The 18324-nt window shown below is 38.8% G+C and overlaps 1 protein-coding gene across 2 annotated transcripts in view; it reads right to left on the bottom strand.

The window, feature by feature from the left end:
• LOC132822919 (beta-1,4-galactosyltransferase 5-like) overlaps positions 1 to 16116 on the bottom strand; it is a 91856-nt gene extending 75740 nt beyond the window's left edge. For both annotated transcript variants that reach the window (XM_060836325.1, XM_060836326.1), the window contains exon 1: positions 15794 to 16116. In XM_060836325.1, coding sequence (XP_060692308.1) covers positions 15794 to 15896 — 103 coding nt within the window. In that variant the 5' untranslated portion in view covers positions 15897 to 16116. The remainder of the gene's footprint in view (positions 1 to 15793) is intronic.
• Between the last annotated feature and the right edge of the window lie 2208 nt (positions 16117 to 18324).

Raw genomic sequence — 18324 nt, 5'->3', positions numbered from 1 at the left:
TTGCAGCTGTACAGGACATTGGTAAGGCCACTGTTGGAATATTGCGTGCAATTCTGGTCTCCTACCTATCGGAAAGATGTCGTGAAACTTGAAAAGGGTTCAGAAAAGATTTACAAGGACGTAGCCAGGGTTGGAGGATTTGAGCTATAGGGAGAGGCTGAACAGGCTGGGGCTGTTTTACCTGGAGCAGAGGCTGAGGGGTGACCTTATAAACGTTTATAAAATTATGAGGGGCATGGATAGGATAAATAGACAAAGTCTTTTCCCTGGGGTGGGGGAGTCCAGAACCAGAGGGCATAGGTTTAGGGTGAAAGGGGAAAGATATAAAAGAGACCTAAGGGGCAACTTTTTGGTACATGTATGGAATAAGCCGTAAGAGGAAGTGGTGGAGGCTGGTACAATTGCAACATTTAAAAGGCATTTGGATTGGCATATGAATAGGAAGGGTTTGGAGGATATGGGCCAGGTGGGTCTAGATTGAGTTGGGATATCTGGTCAGCATGGACGGGTTGGACCGAAGGGTTTGTTTCCATGCTGTACATCTCTATGACTCTTTGATCTATGGGGCAACTTTTTCATGCAGAGGGTGGTGCATGTATAGAATGAGCTGCCACAGGAAGTGGACAAGGCTGGCCCAGTCAGGAACATTCAGCCTCCGATCTTCAGGTGACCGTCCTCCAAGGCAGACTTTGGGATGCACAGCAACTCAGAGTGGCTGTGCAGAGGCTAATAGCAAGTTTATTACCCATGAGAGCGTGTTCATGTCTCACCACAGGTGACCCCACTACACTAGCACACATTCAACCACACACACTTACACAGACTCTATCATACACACGCTCTCTCTCAGGCACACACATACAACCCGCCACCCTCCTCACACATCCACTCACTTATAGTCCATCATACTCATACACACTCTCTACCAATCATGCATGCATACACATACACACATCTATGAGATGAATTTGCATTTGCAGATACATTCTATTTTACTCAAAAAGCACACAATCTGCAGGCAGTCAATCCATGTGACATTTGATAAAAGCCTACTTTGCAAATAGAGCCAGTCTGACTCAAGGTTGGAATACATACACAGACTCTAATCTCACACCTTTAATGCACTGCCTGAACGGAGATGTCTTTTTTCTTTAAAATAAAGCTTTAAGTTATCTCAAGAATGTGACTTCTAAGTAGTCCTGGAACTTACATGTTAATGAATCAAAACCTGCAACCCATTCTAAAAGATGAACAAATTAACAGTCATCCTGGTCTGTTCAATGTTCTTGGTCTTATGATCCTGCCACACCGGCTACCTGATGAAGGAGCAACGCTCCAAAAGCTAGTCCTTCCAAATAAACCTGTTGAACTATAACCTGGGTGTTGTGTGATGTTTAACATTTGTGTAACATTTAAAAGGCATCTGGATGGGTATACGAGTAGGAAGGGTACATGAGTAGGAAGGGTTTAAGGGCCAATTGCTGGCAAATGGGACTAGATTAACTTGGGATATCCATTTGGCATGGATGAGTTGGACTGAAGGGTCTGTTTCTGTGCTGTCCACCTCTATGACACAAATCGACGTACATGGCAGAATTAGAGAAGTATAAAAAATATCTTGTGAGAAATGGCTTGAAGTGCCATGATAAAACAGAACCTATTAGTGGATTAATACATTTAAAAAAGGAGTCCAGACCTTCCTTAAAATGCCTTATACTGGACTGAACCAAACAATTTGGAAGAAGCCTGGTCATACTTATTAAATTGATTAGTTTTTCAACAGTTTCAACTTCAAGTTCAAGTTCATGTCACAAGGCATGCATGTTACTTCTCCAGGTTATATCATCACACAAACAAACATAAGGCCACACCAGTCAAGTTCAAATCAACAGAATCTGCTCCCATCATTTCTGGGTGTAACTCTCTCTCAATGAGACAGACAGAGGTTTAGAAGGACTTTTAACATTTTGTTCTTAATTCCAGGAATCAAATGTTCTTACTGATATAGTAGACCAGCAAACTGTAATCAAAGGTTCCTTTTTTTTTGGACCCTTGGTCAAATTTAATAACCCTCGCAGATGTATCATCCGAATCCTGCAATTTAACTTAATAACTCAGAACAGAAACTTAGTCTTGCTGTAAAAAGAGAGATTTTCAACTGTAATTATCTTTTACATTTGACTACATTGGTTGAATTAGTTTTCCAACTCAGAAAAGGAAATAACTTTGCAACACAAAAATCAAGTAAACATGCTCTCATTTTCAATATTTTATTGCACTGACTGTTTGTCAATTGAGCCAACTCAGATCAATGAGAAAGTTGTCTGGGACAACTAAAAAAATTGTTGACAAACATCCAGCTATTTCCTTGTAACAGAGAGAAAAAAAAACATTTTTTAAAAATAGCTTTTAGTTTAACTGATGCATTATTGTGAACTGGAATTTTTAACAATATATTTCATTAGGATGGAAAATCTGTCTCAGATAAGACTTGATCAGAACAAACTATGTTATCTACCAATCATTCGAAATTGCTGAGTGTCTGTAAAAGGGATTAATCTAAATCAGCAGTTAAATTCAGCCCATCCACAAGTGAACACAACTACTATGTACTAACAATGAAACATTCTCCAGTATGTTTTCACAGTGTTTCGTTTTTAATTTTGGTTTGTGAAACCCCACAGGGATCATAACTGAAATAAAAATTGTTCATTATTTAACAAAATGAATGCATTTTCCCATAAAAGGTGTCCAGTCTCGCGTTCTCCACTTCCCCACCCCCTACATCCCTCCAACTTAAGAGGCTGACAACATGAATGCTTTTTACTTCATTTATTTGCAGAACGTGGGTGTTACTAGGTTGGGTCAGCACTTATTGCCCATCCCTAATTATTCCTAAGAAAGTGGTAGTGAGTTGCATTCTTTAACTATTGTGGTTTGTCTGGCAACTTACTCATATCAAAGCTGTTAGGCATATTGTTTCACAATTTTGTCCCAACAATAATGAAACAAAAAATTTTCACGAGAAGATGGTGCTTGGGAATCTGCAAGTGGAAGTGTTTCCATTTGCCTGCCTGAGTCTACAGGTATGGAAGGTGCTATCAAGAAGAAAAGCTTGGCAAGCTTTGAGGTGGATAGGGAATTTTCTTGTACGGGGGAAGGTGTGTTACCACAGGGAGTATTTGAGGGAGAAGAAATTAAAGAGTAATGCAGAGAATGAGACAAGAAAGAGTAGAAGAGTAGTAAAACAAATGCTTGCGTATTAGAATGCTTTACAGATCGAAGAAGGGCTATCAAGTCATTTTATGAATTAAAGAATATGATTCAAATGTATACAAAAGTATAATATTTCAATGTGTACATGAATCTTGGCATAAAGCTGTCGTTGGGAAACTGGTTGGCATGGATTTAAAGTCCATAATCTGTGAATCGTATTCTGTCTCAACCCTCTCTGAAAAGCATTTCTTCAACTTCACTAAAGACATCTCAGATCCCTTGAATCCTCAAAAACAACCAATATTGTTTATAGCTGGTACAAATAATGTTACCATGCTGAAGCCTTCCTTCAAACACTTTTATATTTGAATACTCATTTCTAATATGCACTACTTTAATCACAATGTGTCTTTTTTAAAAAAAATGCAAATTAGTACCTTATAATGAAATAAAATTAAACTGGCATCAGCATCTTTCCCCTGTTATTCCAACAGGCAATTTTCAGATTGAATGTGGACAATGAAAATGTTTAACAATTTCACCATAGAAATCACCAGTTAGTGCAAAGACAGGAATGAGCCTAAGTGAATACATGTTGGTGTCAAACATCTGACAGCTTGCATCTACCATTAAAATGATGCATAGTATCGCTTCAATGCTAACTACATTGAATTAAAAGTGGGACTTGCTCTTTGACGTAGTATTACATTACAATGTAGCAAACCTTTTCTAAGGAAGGTTAATATTAAAAAATAATTGCAACTTTGTACAATATTAGGAAGAAATAGAACCATACAGGAATACCTAGAAACTGGACTGACTGAAAAGCAGTCAACTGCAAAGAAAATTTTACAAAAAAGATGTAACTATGGTTAAAGCTAGATAGTAAGCGGCCAACTCTTTGCTGATAGACAACATCTTTGGTACAAGAACGTTTGCATTTTAAAAAAAAGTTTAAAGCAGAACCTCAATGGAATAAGAAGTCTTCTTCTTTCTCGTTTATGAAAATGCAAGTAAATTTCCATAATTGGAATAGTGGTACAAACTTGAGGCAAGTGTTTAAAAAGTCAAGAAAAAATTATTCTGAAGAGCTATGTCAAATTACTGACTTATTACAACTCCTTAAAGTCTTCACACAACACGAGACTAAATTTGCTATAAATGCATTTGGATAAACTGCCGCTGGCTGAGTGTTGCCACAATGATAATGTACTGCTACTTTTACCCTGACAGTATCTTTGATTCTGCATTGATCAATATTAAAATACTTTTAGAATGAATAAGAAAATTGGTCCCATACATTTTGTTTAAGGATAGGTCTAGACAACATTAGGAAAAACACGCTGCGTTTGAACAAGTCAAATGGTGACACACCTATGCGATAAACTAAAGCAAGTTGTAAGTTCTAATTAATCTTGTTAAAACACGAAATCATACTTTCCATGGTAAATGTGCCTCCTTGTTTTTGCTTATTTTGTGTTAATTATTCAAATGTACACCTCAAGGATATATTACATACATGTCATATTTGAAAGCCAGGATTTAACATTAACTTTCTGTAAAAAGTGATGTTTCAGTCAGTGTAGTAGTCTGACAAATCATTTCCATTTTCAGTATCATTCAAAGATATGAAGCAGACCTTTGATTTTATAAAAAGCAAGTTGTAGTCAAGACTAAAAAGAAAACTCCTGTAATTTCCAAGTTAAGCATTTACAGCTGTCTGCATATTTAACCTCATGATAAAGAGAGACCACAGTGGAAGTCTTTTTTCTACCTTGATCTACTGTAGCTGTGGCTTAACAGTGCATTTGTTGGGAAGATAAGCTTCAGTTCAGTTCATTGCACATTCTTCAGGCTAAAATGCATGGCACATAAAGATTTTACCAAAGACACAACTTTTTAAAAAAAAATCACATCTCCACCCTGAAATATCTAGACAACAGTGGATTCTTACAACAGACAAGAACTTCTGAATCCAATAATAATCTTGCGGACAAGTGCCAAGTTCCATCCTCCAGTAATGGAAAGTCAGAGCAACACTTACAAATGCTTCCTACACATCAATTATAAATTGACTTGTTACAACAAAAAGAAAATCAGGCACTATCCTTTATTGAAGGCACACTCAAGTCAGAATCATACAGCACAGAAACACACAGTCTGTCTAACTCAGCCATGCTGACCAGACATCCTAAATTAATCTACTCCCATTTGTCAACATTTGGCCCATGTTCCTCTAAACTTTTCTTATTCATATACCCAGATAATTTTAAAATGTTGTAATTGTACCAGACTCCACTATTTTCTCTGGCAGCTCATTCTATACAACCACCATCTTCTGCATGAAAAAGTTGTCCCTCAAGTCTCTTTTAGCCTCTTCTCACAATTTATTAACGTACAGGGAAAAATACTAACCCTATCGCTAGCAAATTGACTGGAAAATGGGATGTGCAGAGAAGGTTTAAACTGAATAGAGTGGGTGGGAAGGGACAAGGGGGAATTGGAAAGTTATAAAGAAACAACAAAGCAAGAATGCAGCTAATTAGTTTGTGTCATGACAACTAGAGTATATATAGCAAAAGGCATACAGCTTATAGACATGTCCAAATAAAAATCATGGTAAGAAAAGATAGTAAAATGGAAAGCCTCTTCAATTGAATGCTCCATTCCTAATAGGTAAATTGATAAATATTCTACTTGTATTAAGTGAGAACTGCAATCATAACTTTATTATCCATTAACAAAGGAACTCTGGCTAAATTTGCATATGATACAAAGATAGGTAGAGGGTCAGATAGCATTGAGGAGGCAGGGAGGCTGTAGAAGGATTTGGACAGGTTAGGAGAGTGGGCAAAGAAGCGGCAGATGAAATACAATGTGGGAAAGTGTGAGGTCATGCACTTTGGTCGGAAGAATAGAGGCACGGATCATTTTCTAAATGGGGAGAAAATTCAGAAGTCTGAAGTGGAAAAAGCCTTGTAGTTCTAGTCCAGATTACCATACTTAAATTAGTTCGATATTGCAGGCCTAATGGCCTCATAGTACAGAACCATTGGCAAACAAGACCACAACATAACAGGATTCCATATTCAATGAGGGGAGAAATTTGAGTCTGAAACTTGTGTATTCAACTTAAATAAAAGCAGTTAAAAGCTACAAAAAGGCACCGTTGATCCAATGTAAAATTAAAACAGTTAAAAAAAAATTAAAGCAGTAGAGATGGAGTTCAGACATTTAATGAGCAATTTATATTTATAACTCTCAAAAAAGGTATGTTCCATTGTTAAACGAAGCAGCAGAAGAAAGAAAGGAGCACCATACATTGCATCAAGTTGTACAAAGCTGCAAGATTAGTGACAGCCTTAAAAATTGGGAACATTTACAAAAGCTAGTAAAAGAATTTTCTTTGAAAGAAAATGAGATATAGGAGTATGGAAGAAAACTAAGAAATATAAAAGCTGAAGTAAATGCTTTTACAAGTATGTAAAAGGCAGTAATCTAAAGTAAGCATTACTCTTTTGTGAGCAAAACAGATTTATAATGGCAAAAACGTTGAGCTAGTGGTTTATTTGTCTGATCAGAAGGCACTGAAGTCAACCCAAGAATAGTAGAGATTATAAATGAAAAGAGAGAAACTTAAAATTATCACAATCAGGCAGCACAGTGGCTCAGTGGTTAGCATTGCTGTGTCACAGCACCAGTGACCCAGGTTCAATTCCAGCCGCGGCTGACTGTCAGTGTGGAGTTTGCATATTCTCACCATGTCCATGTGGGTTTTCTCTGGGTGCTCTGGTTTCCTCCCACAGTCTAAAGATGTGCTGGTTAGGTGAACAGGTCATACTAAATTGCCTATTGCATTCAGGGATATGATAGTTAGGAGCGTTAGTCATGCAAAATGTAGAGCAGAGGAATAGGTCTGGTGTGGGATACTTTTTGGTGGGTTGATGTGGAGTTGGTGGGCCAAATGGCCTGTTTCCACACTGTTGGGATTCTGTGATTGTTCATTGCAATCACTTGAGAAAAAAAAAGGTATGAAGGCAATTAATGAGACTAAAATGTTAACAAGTCTGCTGAATCCAACGACCTGAATCCTAGGATTTTAAACTAGTCAGAGATAGTGATTGTATTGGTTGTAACCATGCAAAATTCTCTAGATTCCCCAACAGATTAGAAAACTACAAATGTAACATCACTGCTCAAGAAGGGGGAAAAATTTTATAAATTTTCCAAATCACCACAACAATGATGGAAATAGTAGTATCAAATGAGGCAATCATGTCCAGCCAACATCTCATTGGGATAAGACAGGAACCATGAAAAGATTTGTAGACACAACAGTGTGAGAGTGTGAGTGTGTGAGAGAAAATGAGGATGCAGTTGCCATCAGATCCCAAACAAGAGAACAGTAGAACAGTTCATGCTTAACCGATGAGCATGTCCACAGGGTGATCAAGATGGTCACCAGAAAGATAAAGAGATTTCATTAGCCCATAGTTAGTTGAGGAAGAGGACCCATTCTAAGGGGTCAGGAATGTGAAGTCTTCATAGATGTAGGTGCCTTTGACTCAAATCATAAACATGCCATGCCAGTAAATGTCAGAGTTAGGATTCAAACTATTGTTGACTATTATCCCCAACTCCACTATGAAGGGAGGACTCACCTTCCTACAACTGAAAGGGTGCAGGGGTGGAATGAGTAACAGGAAAAGGCATACATAGCTTAAGCCAGTGTTCTGAAGAAGGGTCACTGGACCAGAAATGTTAACTCTGTTTTCTCTCCACAGATGCTGTTAGGCCTGCTGAGTTCTTATGCTTTTGTTACTGGTCAGTGGTCAGCCCTGCAGATATGGACAGATTGTTATTGCAAGAAAAAACGATAATATAAAAGGGTACTTTTACAATACGGTCCTGATGCAATGACTTAGCAACCAGAGATGACCACTCCACTAAGAGATCCACAACAGCCATAGGCAGGGTCATAATGGATTGTTCTGCCCAGGCAATACAGGGAGATGAGACAGTCATGATAGCTGTAAAAAGTCATCCTATTTACCTGTCAAACTATGGACAAATTTACCAATTTCAGATGGCCTTCTGTACGTTGTTCTGAGCCCCAAAGACTAATCCACACAAATAGAACAGGATGTGGGAATCACCTCCCCAGAAAGAATATTATCAGAGGGACAGATCCACCACTGTAAAATATTAGTTGAAGACAAGGAAGGCTGCAGTACAAAAGACAGTCCCTTAGCAGCCAAAGCACAAGGTTCATTTACTCATGGAACGAGAAGCTACATAGGTGGGAAGTTCAAGACTGGTTGGGCTGCATTAAATGAAATGGAGAAACTGAAACAAGGAACTTTATAGGGGTTGTGGGGGTAGGGAGGAACACTGCTCAGGCAGCAAACCTGAACTGGTGTGATGATAAACAAAATAATATTTATACAGGTAATCAGTGTACGGTCAGGATTGTGCGAGACAATATCAGCAAGGATATATAATCACATCAAACATGAAGAGACAATCCATCACAGGAGGAGATAGCAAGCCTACCACAAGGTGCCAGTCATAGAAGGTAAAGGCCCATCCTAGAACAGCCAGCCCCCACCAGAGAGGAAAGCAGTGAGCAGATTGACAGAAAAAGATACTGCCAAATTCTGGATACAGATTTGGACATTGAAGCTGATCATGCTAGGTAAAGGTCAATATTGAAAGTGTGCATGAGAAAACACCCCAGGGAAACCATTCCACAGGGAAATTACTGAAAAAAAAAGTCAATTAGTTGGAATACAGGACTCATAATACTTGCCTCCTGGAGTTCAGGCACACTAGACTGAATAGACAATATTATAAACCACCATAACAAATCCATTGAACATATGAGAGAGGATGGCAGGTGATCTCCCTAGAATATTAACGCAACAAGAGCAACTCTAAACTTGATTACGGGACTAATTCTGTTTTAACCAACGTCTTAAAGGTTTATTGGCTTCCAAAGGGAACTGCGGTGGGAAACGGAACTATTGGGGAGAGTTAGATGGCACAGGTGACACTATCTGAATAGTTAAAAAGGAAATGGGAAGTCAGGGATAAGTTCCTCCTCCAAACAAATACATAAGCCCTAGGCGCACACAGTGCACAACAATAAAAGAACTTGCATGTGTTCTGGACAATACATGTAAATAACTAAAAAGGAGGCAGGGGAGAATGAAGAAGGAAACCAAATGTATGGATCCTTGACAGAATTACTAACAGTAGTCATCATACTATTCAAGTTATGATGGAAGTAGAAATGATCCAATAGGTAACATTATCCAATCTAGTGTTGCACTATGCTTGCAGAATCTTGAAATCTTCCACTCCCAGACAACATCCAACCCACAGGGGGGCGGGGGGCCTGACTCACAGACACTTGCTGTGAACAAGAGTCATGTGTCACTTCTGTTACGCTAAAAGTCAACCTAGCGAGTTGGACATGGTTGAAGCATACAGGACCAGGTCAGGCCTGGGACGATTCTGACGCATCTTCAGGGAGAGATTGTAGCTTTGAAGTTCGACAGTTCGCGAATAGTATAAAAGGCAGTTCAAGAGGAATGAAGTAATTGAACCAGCTACTTATCCACTGTTAATGTCAACTTCAAGGTTTGTAATCAGCTTTGAATACTTGATATTAGGATATTCTTTCCTGAACATCTAAGACCATAAATAGTTAGCAATTTCACAAATGACTAGGTAGTTGTTTTTTCAATCTTTTAAATAGGCTACAATTTCAATTCAATCTACCCCATGATTTTTGTCTTCATTTCTTCTCTTAAGCTTTCATAAAATGCTAAAACAGTGAAGAGCGAGATCCCAGTCAATCCCCAGGGGTGGGGGGGGGGGGTGCACTTCAACCTTTAATTTAAACTTTTTCTCAGAAGGTGGTTTATGTGGAATGAATGCTGAGATAGCTTGAGCAACACAGTATCAGGTATGCCTCTAAAATAATTTCCATGGCACACCCATACTTTTTAGTAATGGCTGTGCCATACATCACTTTATTGTCAGAGGTATGCAGAGTAGACAGGCTTGACATCACTCTGCAGTTTGAGACCAACACTCCAGCTAATACTCTCTCATTTGACCTCAGTAACCTAACCACACAATCAGCAAACATTCTGTCCCACCAGTGCTACCTAAAGGAATCAACTGCTGCTGAGGTATTTTATGATTTCCAGAATATTTTTAAATGCCGTTCAACAAAAAGGTAGAGAACTATGACGCACCTGAAGAAATTTGCTCTGCCTTCAAGGATTCAGCACAGACCACGTGCTCCCAAATGTGGTTGCAGTAACTTGTAACCCCCTTGACCTGGTTGTGGAAGCAATACTTAAAATTTACCAAATGCTGGACTGAATAATTGTAAACATGGTCTATCATTTTTCAAATTCTACCACTTGATTTTAAATACCCAAGACTTTCATAGATCAAACTTATTTTTAAAGAGGACCAACTGTGACCTAAAATGGTTGCTATGATCATCTGACCAGGTTAAGCCAAACTCATGAAACTTTCATTATATTAGTATGAGCTAAATTTAACATTTATATAACACAATGAAACGCAGATCGAGAATGACTGGCTGTTACACATCAGGATGGAAGTCACCTGCTGATCGTCCAGGTTAAAAACAAACAAATAACACCAAAACACCAGAATCCACAAACCAACTGGTTCAAGCAATAGTTTTGGAACAAAGCAGAGATTGAGAAAGCAATATGGTTTAAGATCTAAACACCTCAAGGACACCAAAAATTTTTAAATTGCAAATGCCTCTACCATGCCTATCTGTACTAGACAATTTCCACCTGACCCCTTTCTACCATAAGATATAGAAGATGAATTAGGCCATTTAGCCTATCGAGTCTGATCTGTCATTCAATCAAGGCTGATGTGTTTCTCAACCCTATTCTCCTGCATTCTCCCTATAACCTTTTATCCGCTTACAACTTGATACCCATGTGTGTGCTTGATGCTGCATTTTCATCGTTTTCTCAGGGTGAGAGGTAACCCTGTCACTTAAGAAATCCTTCAACATTGTTTCCTTCATTTTGATCTAGATCATTTTATTTAAATATAATAGCCGTGTGCAAAAAACGGAATACAATAATGTTCCCTGTGACCGACCGAAAGCCTGACCTGATTGTAACACGAGCAGCAGGTAATTCATACAATCAAAAAGGAATAATTAATACATGTTGATGATTGAGCTGAAATGCAAGAGTCACGTTTATGTGTAATGCAAGCATAGAGCTCACACAGACATCAGGATGTATTCATCACATTGAATAAATTGCCACCTCTGGTGATAAATGTTGATTCGTTGTAATGACTCAAATAGAAATGGTGAGATATTGGCTTTGCACACAATGGTCACAGACCTTCTCAACTCACTTTAATGGCTGAGGCTAAGCAGGGTATGACATGGAGGAGGACACAGAAAGCAATGAGGAATCTTCCAGGTTCTCTCTTCCCGAATTGCTAAGAATAGCAATGTTTGTCCCACACAGGTGGTTACAACACTGCAAATGGACAAACTTCGTAATGAAGTCTCCCCTATTTGGAACAGACTTGAGAAATCAGGCAACCTTATTTTTCAATACACACTTTCTTCCCCTATACTTCCACTTCTGAAAAAGAACAATCCTTTTTTCAAACAAACCCATATAGCTATAAGCATTTCAATGTCATGATTTGTGACTTCAGCTGAGACAGACAACAGAAACAAATGTAGAAGTGTACAATTTTACTATAACTTAAATCACTAGAGACATATTCCACTTCTCATCAAAATTCCTTCTTTTAAAAAGGAGGATGACACCAAGGTTAAATACCAACAGACACACCAACAAATGCCTCCTGTCACAGTAACATTAAAGTAAGCTCGGCCTTACTTTAATGCTTAATTTTATTATTAACACGGTATATTCATTTCAGTGCTAATTTAGTCAACAGCATTTATTTTTAAGAAAATTCAGAGAGAAAAAGTCCAGGTGCAGAAAAGAACTCACTTGCAGTCTGGAGCCCCAAACTGACAGTCAGCATTTAAATCAAAATACCTATTCAATCTAAGGATCAGATGAAATGCTTGTACAACTAAGAACAAAATATTGACATTACAACAACTCAAAACACACTTTACTATCATGCAACATTTCATAAGAATATTTATGGGAAAAAAAAGTCACCCTTACACTCATTGAAACATGTTTCCTTTTCACACAAACTATTTTTGCAGTTACACCATAGTTTACAAAAAGTCTATGGCTAAATTGAGGAGCACCAAATTATAATACACTTACAGGTCAAGCTCGTGAAAAGTGGAGCTCTGTGCATGAAGGCTCAAGAAGATCCCTTATAAACTAACATGTACGGAGTCAATTTTTGTGTAAACTTAAGTTTAGCTCAGAATTTTAAGTGTTAATATCATAATTATTTACATTGTTCAATGCAAACACCATATTGAATGCTTTTGATAAAATTTAAACAATGAAAAAGTTTCTAGATGTTTTTAAAACTCCTAACAAACAGCATCTCATCATGATTGTATGAACCATTTCTCAACATGCTTGTATGACATGCAAGTTCTCTGAAGAGAGTGTGTTTAAGGGACTGCCTCAATTTCACATCTGTATTTGTATTTTGTTTCAGGGACCTTTGCATAATCAATTAATGAGGCAAATATTTACAAATATTAAATCAGTCAGCCTGAAATGGAATAATGATTCACGTTGACAAACTGAAATAAATGCCATTAACTTTCATCCTTTGTTCTACTATTTTCTAGTCAACCTATTCAAAGATTTTGTTAAAAACACACCTCTGGAGCAGATGGGACTTGAACCCAGGCACCCTGGTCCAGGGGTAGTGACACCATCATTGTACCACGAGAGACACTCCATTGTTTAATAGAGACTTTTCAAACATATCTTTCCAAATGTAAATCACACTGATACTGTATAAGATACAAACATGTTTAAGATGTCTTTGTAAATGTATAAACTTATAGGTCATTGACTAAATTTGCTTCAACAGACACCATAAATGCAAGGTGCTTTTCTTTAATTCTGGTGTAACTGAGATTAGAGATGAAGTTAGAAATGACCAGGATTAAGACAGAATGACATAAAGCCAGTTTTATAGTGTTCATATTTTGTCTCAAAGAAGTACGACCACAACGGCAAGATTTAAATCGCACAACTACTTTTGATGTCCCTTTCCCACAAAAATCCAAAACAGTAGCACACTGCTAATAAAAGCCAGTAGACCAGCCTTCTGCAAGGCAGTATCAGGATATGGCTGAAAAATAGCTCCAGCATTTTTTTTAAAAAAGACAACTTTAATTGATTCAAGATCTGAAAACTTCCATAATCAAAATTTAATTCAAAGTTTTCCTTGTGTAATATAACTAGACTTGTAGAATTAAATAGGCCTCAGTTAAGAGCAATGGGAACCCATTAACTTGCTTCAGTTTTTGTCATACAAGAGGTAGGATAACAAAATGATTTTGTAAAAAAAAAGCCAGTGATCCCAACTTCAGTTGAGGCAATATTATGAATATTTTGTAAGGGCAAAGCCAAAAATTGACATTCAATGTCAAATGTTCTGCCCAGAAAGGCTACCAATGCAGACTCTCAGTTGAAAGAACTACTGGGTCACTGCTGTTTGCAAAGAGAGCCACAGTCAAAAACCCACTATTTTCAGCAAAGAAGGGAATAAAATACTAATGCTGAGTGTTGAAAATATTTCTCAGCATAAATTCTATTATAGTAAGCTTGAAAACATAACTCAGGAAACATTTTCAACAAATCATGCAAATTACCAAGTTTAGTCTTTTCACTTTTGCCACATAAACTAAACTCATTTTCAGCCTCCATTGTGAACTTCTACTGGGGCAGTCACTCTAATCCCAACATTTTTGCATCCGGTTTGTATTCTTTCATAAAAATAAATTGCTCTTTTTAAAAGATGGAACATGCTTCATTACCAAACTGTATTTTAATAACAAACCCTATGAAAAAGCTCAATTCCCAATATTAAAATTGACAAATGCACTCTGGACAAAATCATGGGAGATCAAAATTTCAAAATGACTCCTATCCAAAAGAGATCAAAGGAAATGGAAGGATGTTATAGAATGGCAGTTTCTCTATTGGAATTGTAAAAAAAGAGTAAGAAAGGGTAACATGGCCTTGACAAACAATTTAAAAACTAACAAAAAGTCACTTCCTCCTCAATGCAAGAATCTTAGTCATAGTCTGCAACCATTATCTGGTCTTACTGCAATCAGCAAAATTTATTATTTTGTTTACTTGGTTCCAAACAAATTCATATTGAATACAGACACATACAAATAATAAACAAAACTCTTGAGGTTGGCCTTGATGAATTAACAACATTTATATCAAATCGCTCCTAGTTGTTAACCACACCCTTCTAAAATAAACTGAGACCTGATGGGAGCATAGGCTGTTCCTATTCCCACAACTAAAAATGAACGATTTACAAACCTATTAAGTCAGTTTGTATTCATGAAAAATCACGAAGGCTCATTTTGTCTCATTAAATCAAGGTGGTTCTGACGTTTATTTCACAGTCATCTCAAGCTTGTACAACTAAAATATTTAGACTTTTGTCAGGTTGAAAGGTCCTTCTCAGAGTACATTTGTAATAGTTGGTACAATCATCCATGTTGTGACTGACCGCACTACTATGGCAGAAAGCACGTGAGAATTGTAGAATGGGGCAACAGCTTACTGAAGGAAATAACTACTATCTGGAAATTTCTCTGCTCAGTTAACAGACGAATGGGTTTTAAGCAGCACTTTAAGGGTTTGTGAATGACTGCACCACTGCATTGCCGACTGAAAGCAACATTTTAAGGCGTCAATCGTCTCCTGAGAGTTGGGAAATTCAATGTGATTCAACTGTTTCCAGTAACAAGAACTTGCGTAAACCAAGATTGCTTGGTTACAAGTGGATACAGTATGCAGAAATACATCCACAACCTCAGCTACAAATCTTCTCAAAACTCGCTTAATGTCCACAACTGTATAACACCCAAACTCTCAGGGGAAGGGGTGGGAACGGAATTGTGGGGACAATTAGAGATAAATGTATTTTTTTTAAAAAGAAAACAATATGTACATATTTATGAAGCCCGTCTATCGGCAACACACACACACAACTGTTTCTTGGGGCGTCTTTTCGATTCCGTGACCAAACCAAGTAGCACTTCCGCCCTGGTATCGCAATAGATAAAGCTTTCTTTTTTGAACACATTGCTCGTTTCGAGAGACACCAAGGGATTTTCGGTAGAGCCTCCGATAGGCGATGCCCCGGAGTTTCCTTTCTCCATCTCAATCAGATCCAAGCTCCCTCCCGGCTGGGCCTGAGAATGTGACAGTCAGCTGAAAATGTAACAGCAAAGCAGCTCTCTCCCACCCCCTCCGGGACCACCACCCCCTCAGAGCCCCCAAAATACAAAACCATCAGAGAGGGGGGAGTAAAAAAAAACACATTCAAAACGGACACTTACCCAATCCAGGCGCTACATAGATGAAGTACAGGAATGAAGATGACAAGCAGAAGAGAAATAACAAAGCAAACACTGAGCGGTTCGGGATGCGTAAAATTCTCATATTACGCTTTAAAATAAATATATAAAAATTGCAGACCCCCGTTAGTTCAGAGAAAGAAGACAGATACCCTCTTGTGAAATGGTTGGGGGGGGCGGACGTGAAAAATCAAAAGATTTTCTTCAGGGGTGAGCGTCCGCGGTGGAATAGCGGCATAAAAAAGGAGGTTGCGCTCCGCATTCATGAATAAGAAGGCATCCGCCTTTAAACCGAAGGGAATGCAGATCTTGCACTAGGTTTTTTTTGGCAACTTCCGGCTGGGGGAACCGGGACCGCCCTCTCTTGCTGATGAAAGGAAAAGGAAGATTTTTTACTTTCATACAAGAATGTATTTCCTGTTCGGGAACAATACTGCTGGTTTTAAACACGTCGATGTTCCTTTAATCCCTTTAACCCCCTCGGTGAAACTGCAGCCTCTGGTTTTGACATCGTGTGTCCATTCAAGGTTAAAGGCTCACCATCGCCCTCCCTCATTCATCGGCAAGGAGGAAAGTGCAACGCCAGCATTTTCTTTAATAGCATGTACATGTCAGATTTTTGTTTTCGGTCGCGTTTTATTTCACACGGTATGACTTAACAAAGTAGGTCATCATTCCCTGATCCCAGTGGGTTTCCCCAAGGAGTTGGTTGTGTAGTATTCTGACCCCTGCCCCAGCCCCGAGGCGTGGGTGTGGTCTTTCTGCCTGCCTGCGCCGGGACCATCGATAATGACGCGTTCCACTCCCTTAAAAAGTGATTCAGGCTGGGCACAAATTGTGGCTTTAATCTTCTGTACGTCATACTCCAATAGGGTTAACGTAGGAGTAGTTTGCCAACGAAAATCTTTTACATTAGAACACCACCCACTCGGTAAACCTTCCTCGAGTGTGTCCTCTAATGTTATTTCACTTGGTTCGTTCTTAATTTATTTTAAAAAGTACATTGCGAGTGTATTTTTACTTGCTGTTCGACAAAAAGCACAATTGAAAACACCAGAACGTGTAGAAGTGGGCTCCACCTCTGCCAATCACAACGGCCTCCCTTTCACTCTCAAATGGGTTCAGTGCCAGTACACTAATGTAAGGACAGGAAAGGCAACAACAGGAGGAGAAAAGGCAGCAACTTGCTAAGATGCTGAGAGGAAGTATACTAAAGGCTTAGTATGCCATACTTCAATCATAAATCAACACGTGCAATTTTTTTTATTTCAAAAATATACTTTATTCCTAAATACTTTGATCTATACAACTGGATATGCCGTACATAAGTAAACATTCCATTTCTTTGCATACCGAAACAGAGTAATCATTCCTATTTACAGGTCGGTATGATTACATTTTGAGCTGAGGTGTCAGCAGAGCCCAAATGACTGCATGGGCCCCCTGTTCTTCTTTAGGCAGGCAGATGTTACACGGTGGTCTTTCCCCACCGCACCTTGGCAGCAGCTGACCCAAGCTTCAGCGTAAATCAACACGGGAAATGAGATACCCAAGCGTACCCAACTCGAGGAAGCTGAAGGAAAAACAGACTGGTAAGACCTCACCAAAGGAGGACAGAACCTATCTGACTCAAGGTTGGGATACAGACAAACTCTAACCTCACACCTTTAATGCATTGACTGAGCTGAGATGTCACCTTTTTTTCTATAAAACATTAAGTTATCTCAAGACTGTGTCTTGAAATAAGTTCTGGGATTTATATATCAATAAATCAAAACTGCATTCCTATTCTAAGTGCTTACAGACTTAACAGCAATCTAGGCTTGTTCAATACACCATGTCAGTTAGATTTAGATTACTTACAGTGTGGAAACAGGCCCTTCGGCCCAACAAGTCCACACCGCCCCCCCCCCCGAAGAGAAAACCTTCCAGACCCATTCCCCTACACCGAATACTACGGGCAATTTGGCATGACCAATTCACCTAACCTGAACATGTTTGGACTGAGGGAGAAAACCGGAGCACCCGAAGGAAACCCATGCAGACATGGGGAGAATGTGCAAACTCCACACAAACAGTTGCCCCAGGCAGGAATTGAACCCGGGTCTCTGGCGCCGTGAGGCAGCGGTGCTAGCCACCGTGCTGCACGTAAAATGCTCCGCCCTTCAACCTGGAAATGAACCAGTGACCAGAGGATCTACAGTCCTTGTATGACACTTTGATTTTTTACTATAAATGCTGTGCACTTTGATCTTGCCCCACTAGCTACCTGGCAAAGGAGCAGCGCTCCAAAAGCTTGTACTTCCAAATAGACTATAACCTAGTATTGTGCAATTTTTAACTTTGTCCACCCCAGTCCAACACCGGCACCTCCACATCAAAATCTTCAAAGCTATACAGAAAGCAAAAGAGGGAAAAAGGGAAACATCTCCAATTCCACAGAAACTTGTAGAATCTTCTGCTTTATCTGTTCGGGGCTGATGTCAAAGTGGATCTCTAAGAGCTGAAGACCA

Source organism: Hemiscyllium ocellatum, chromosome 15 (assembly GCF_020745735.1).
Source record: "Hemiscyllium ocellatum isolate sHemOce1 chromosome 15, sHemOce1.pat.X.cur, whole genome shotgun sequence".
Taxonomy (NCBI): domain Eukaryota; kingdom Metazoa; phylum Chordata; class Chondrichthyes; order Orectolobiformes; family Hemiscylliidae; genus Hemiscyllium; species Hemiscyllium ocellatum.
This window is presented reverse-complemented; position numbering and strand designations above follow the sequence as displayed.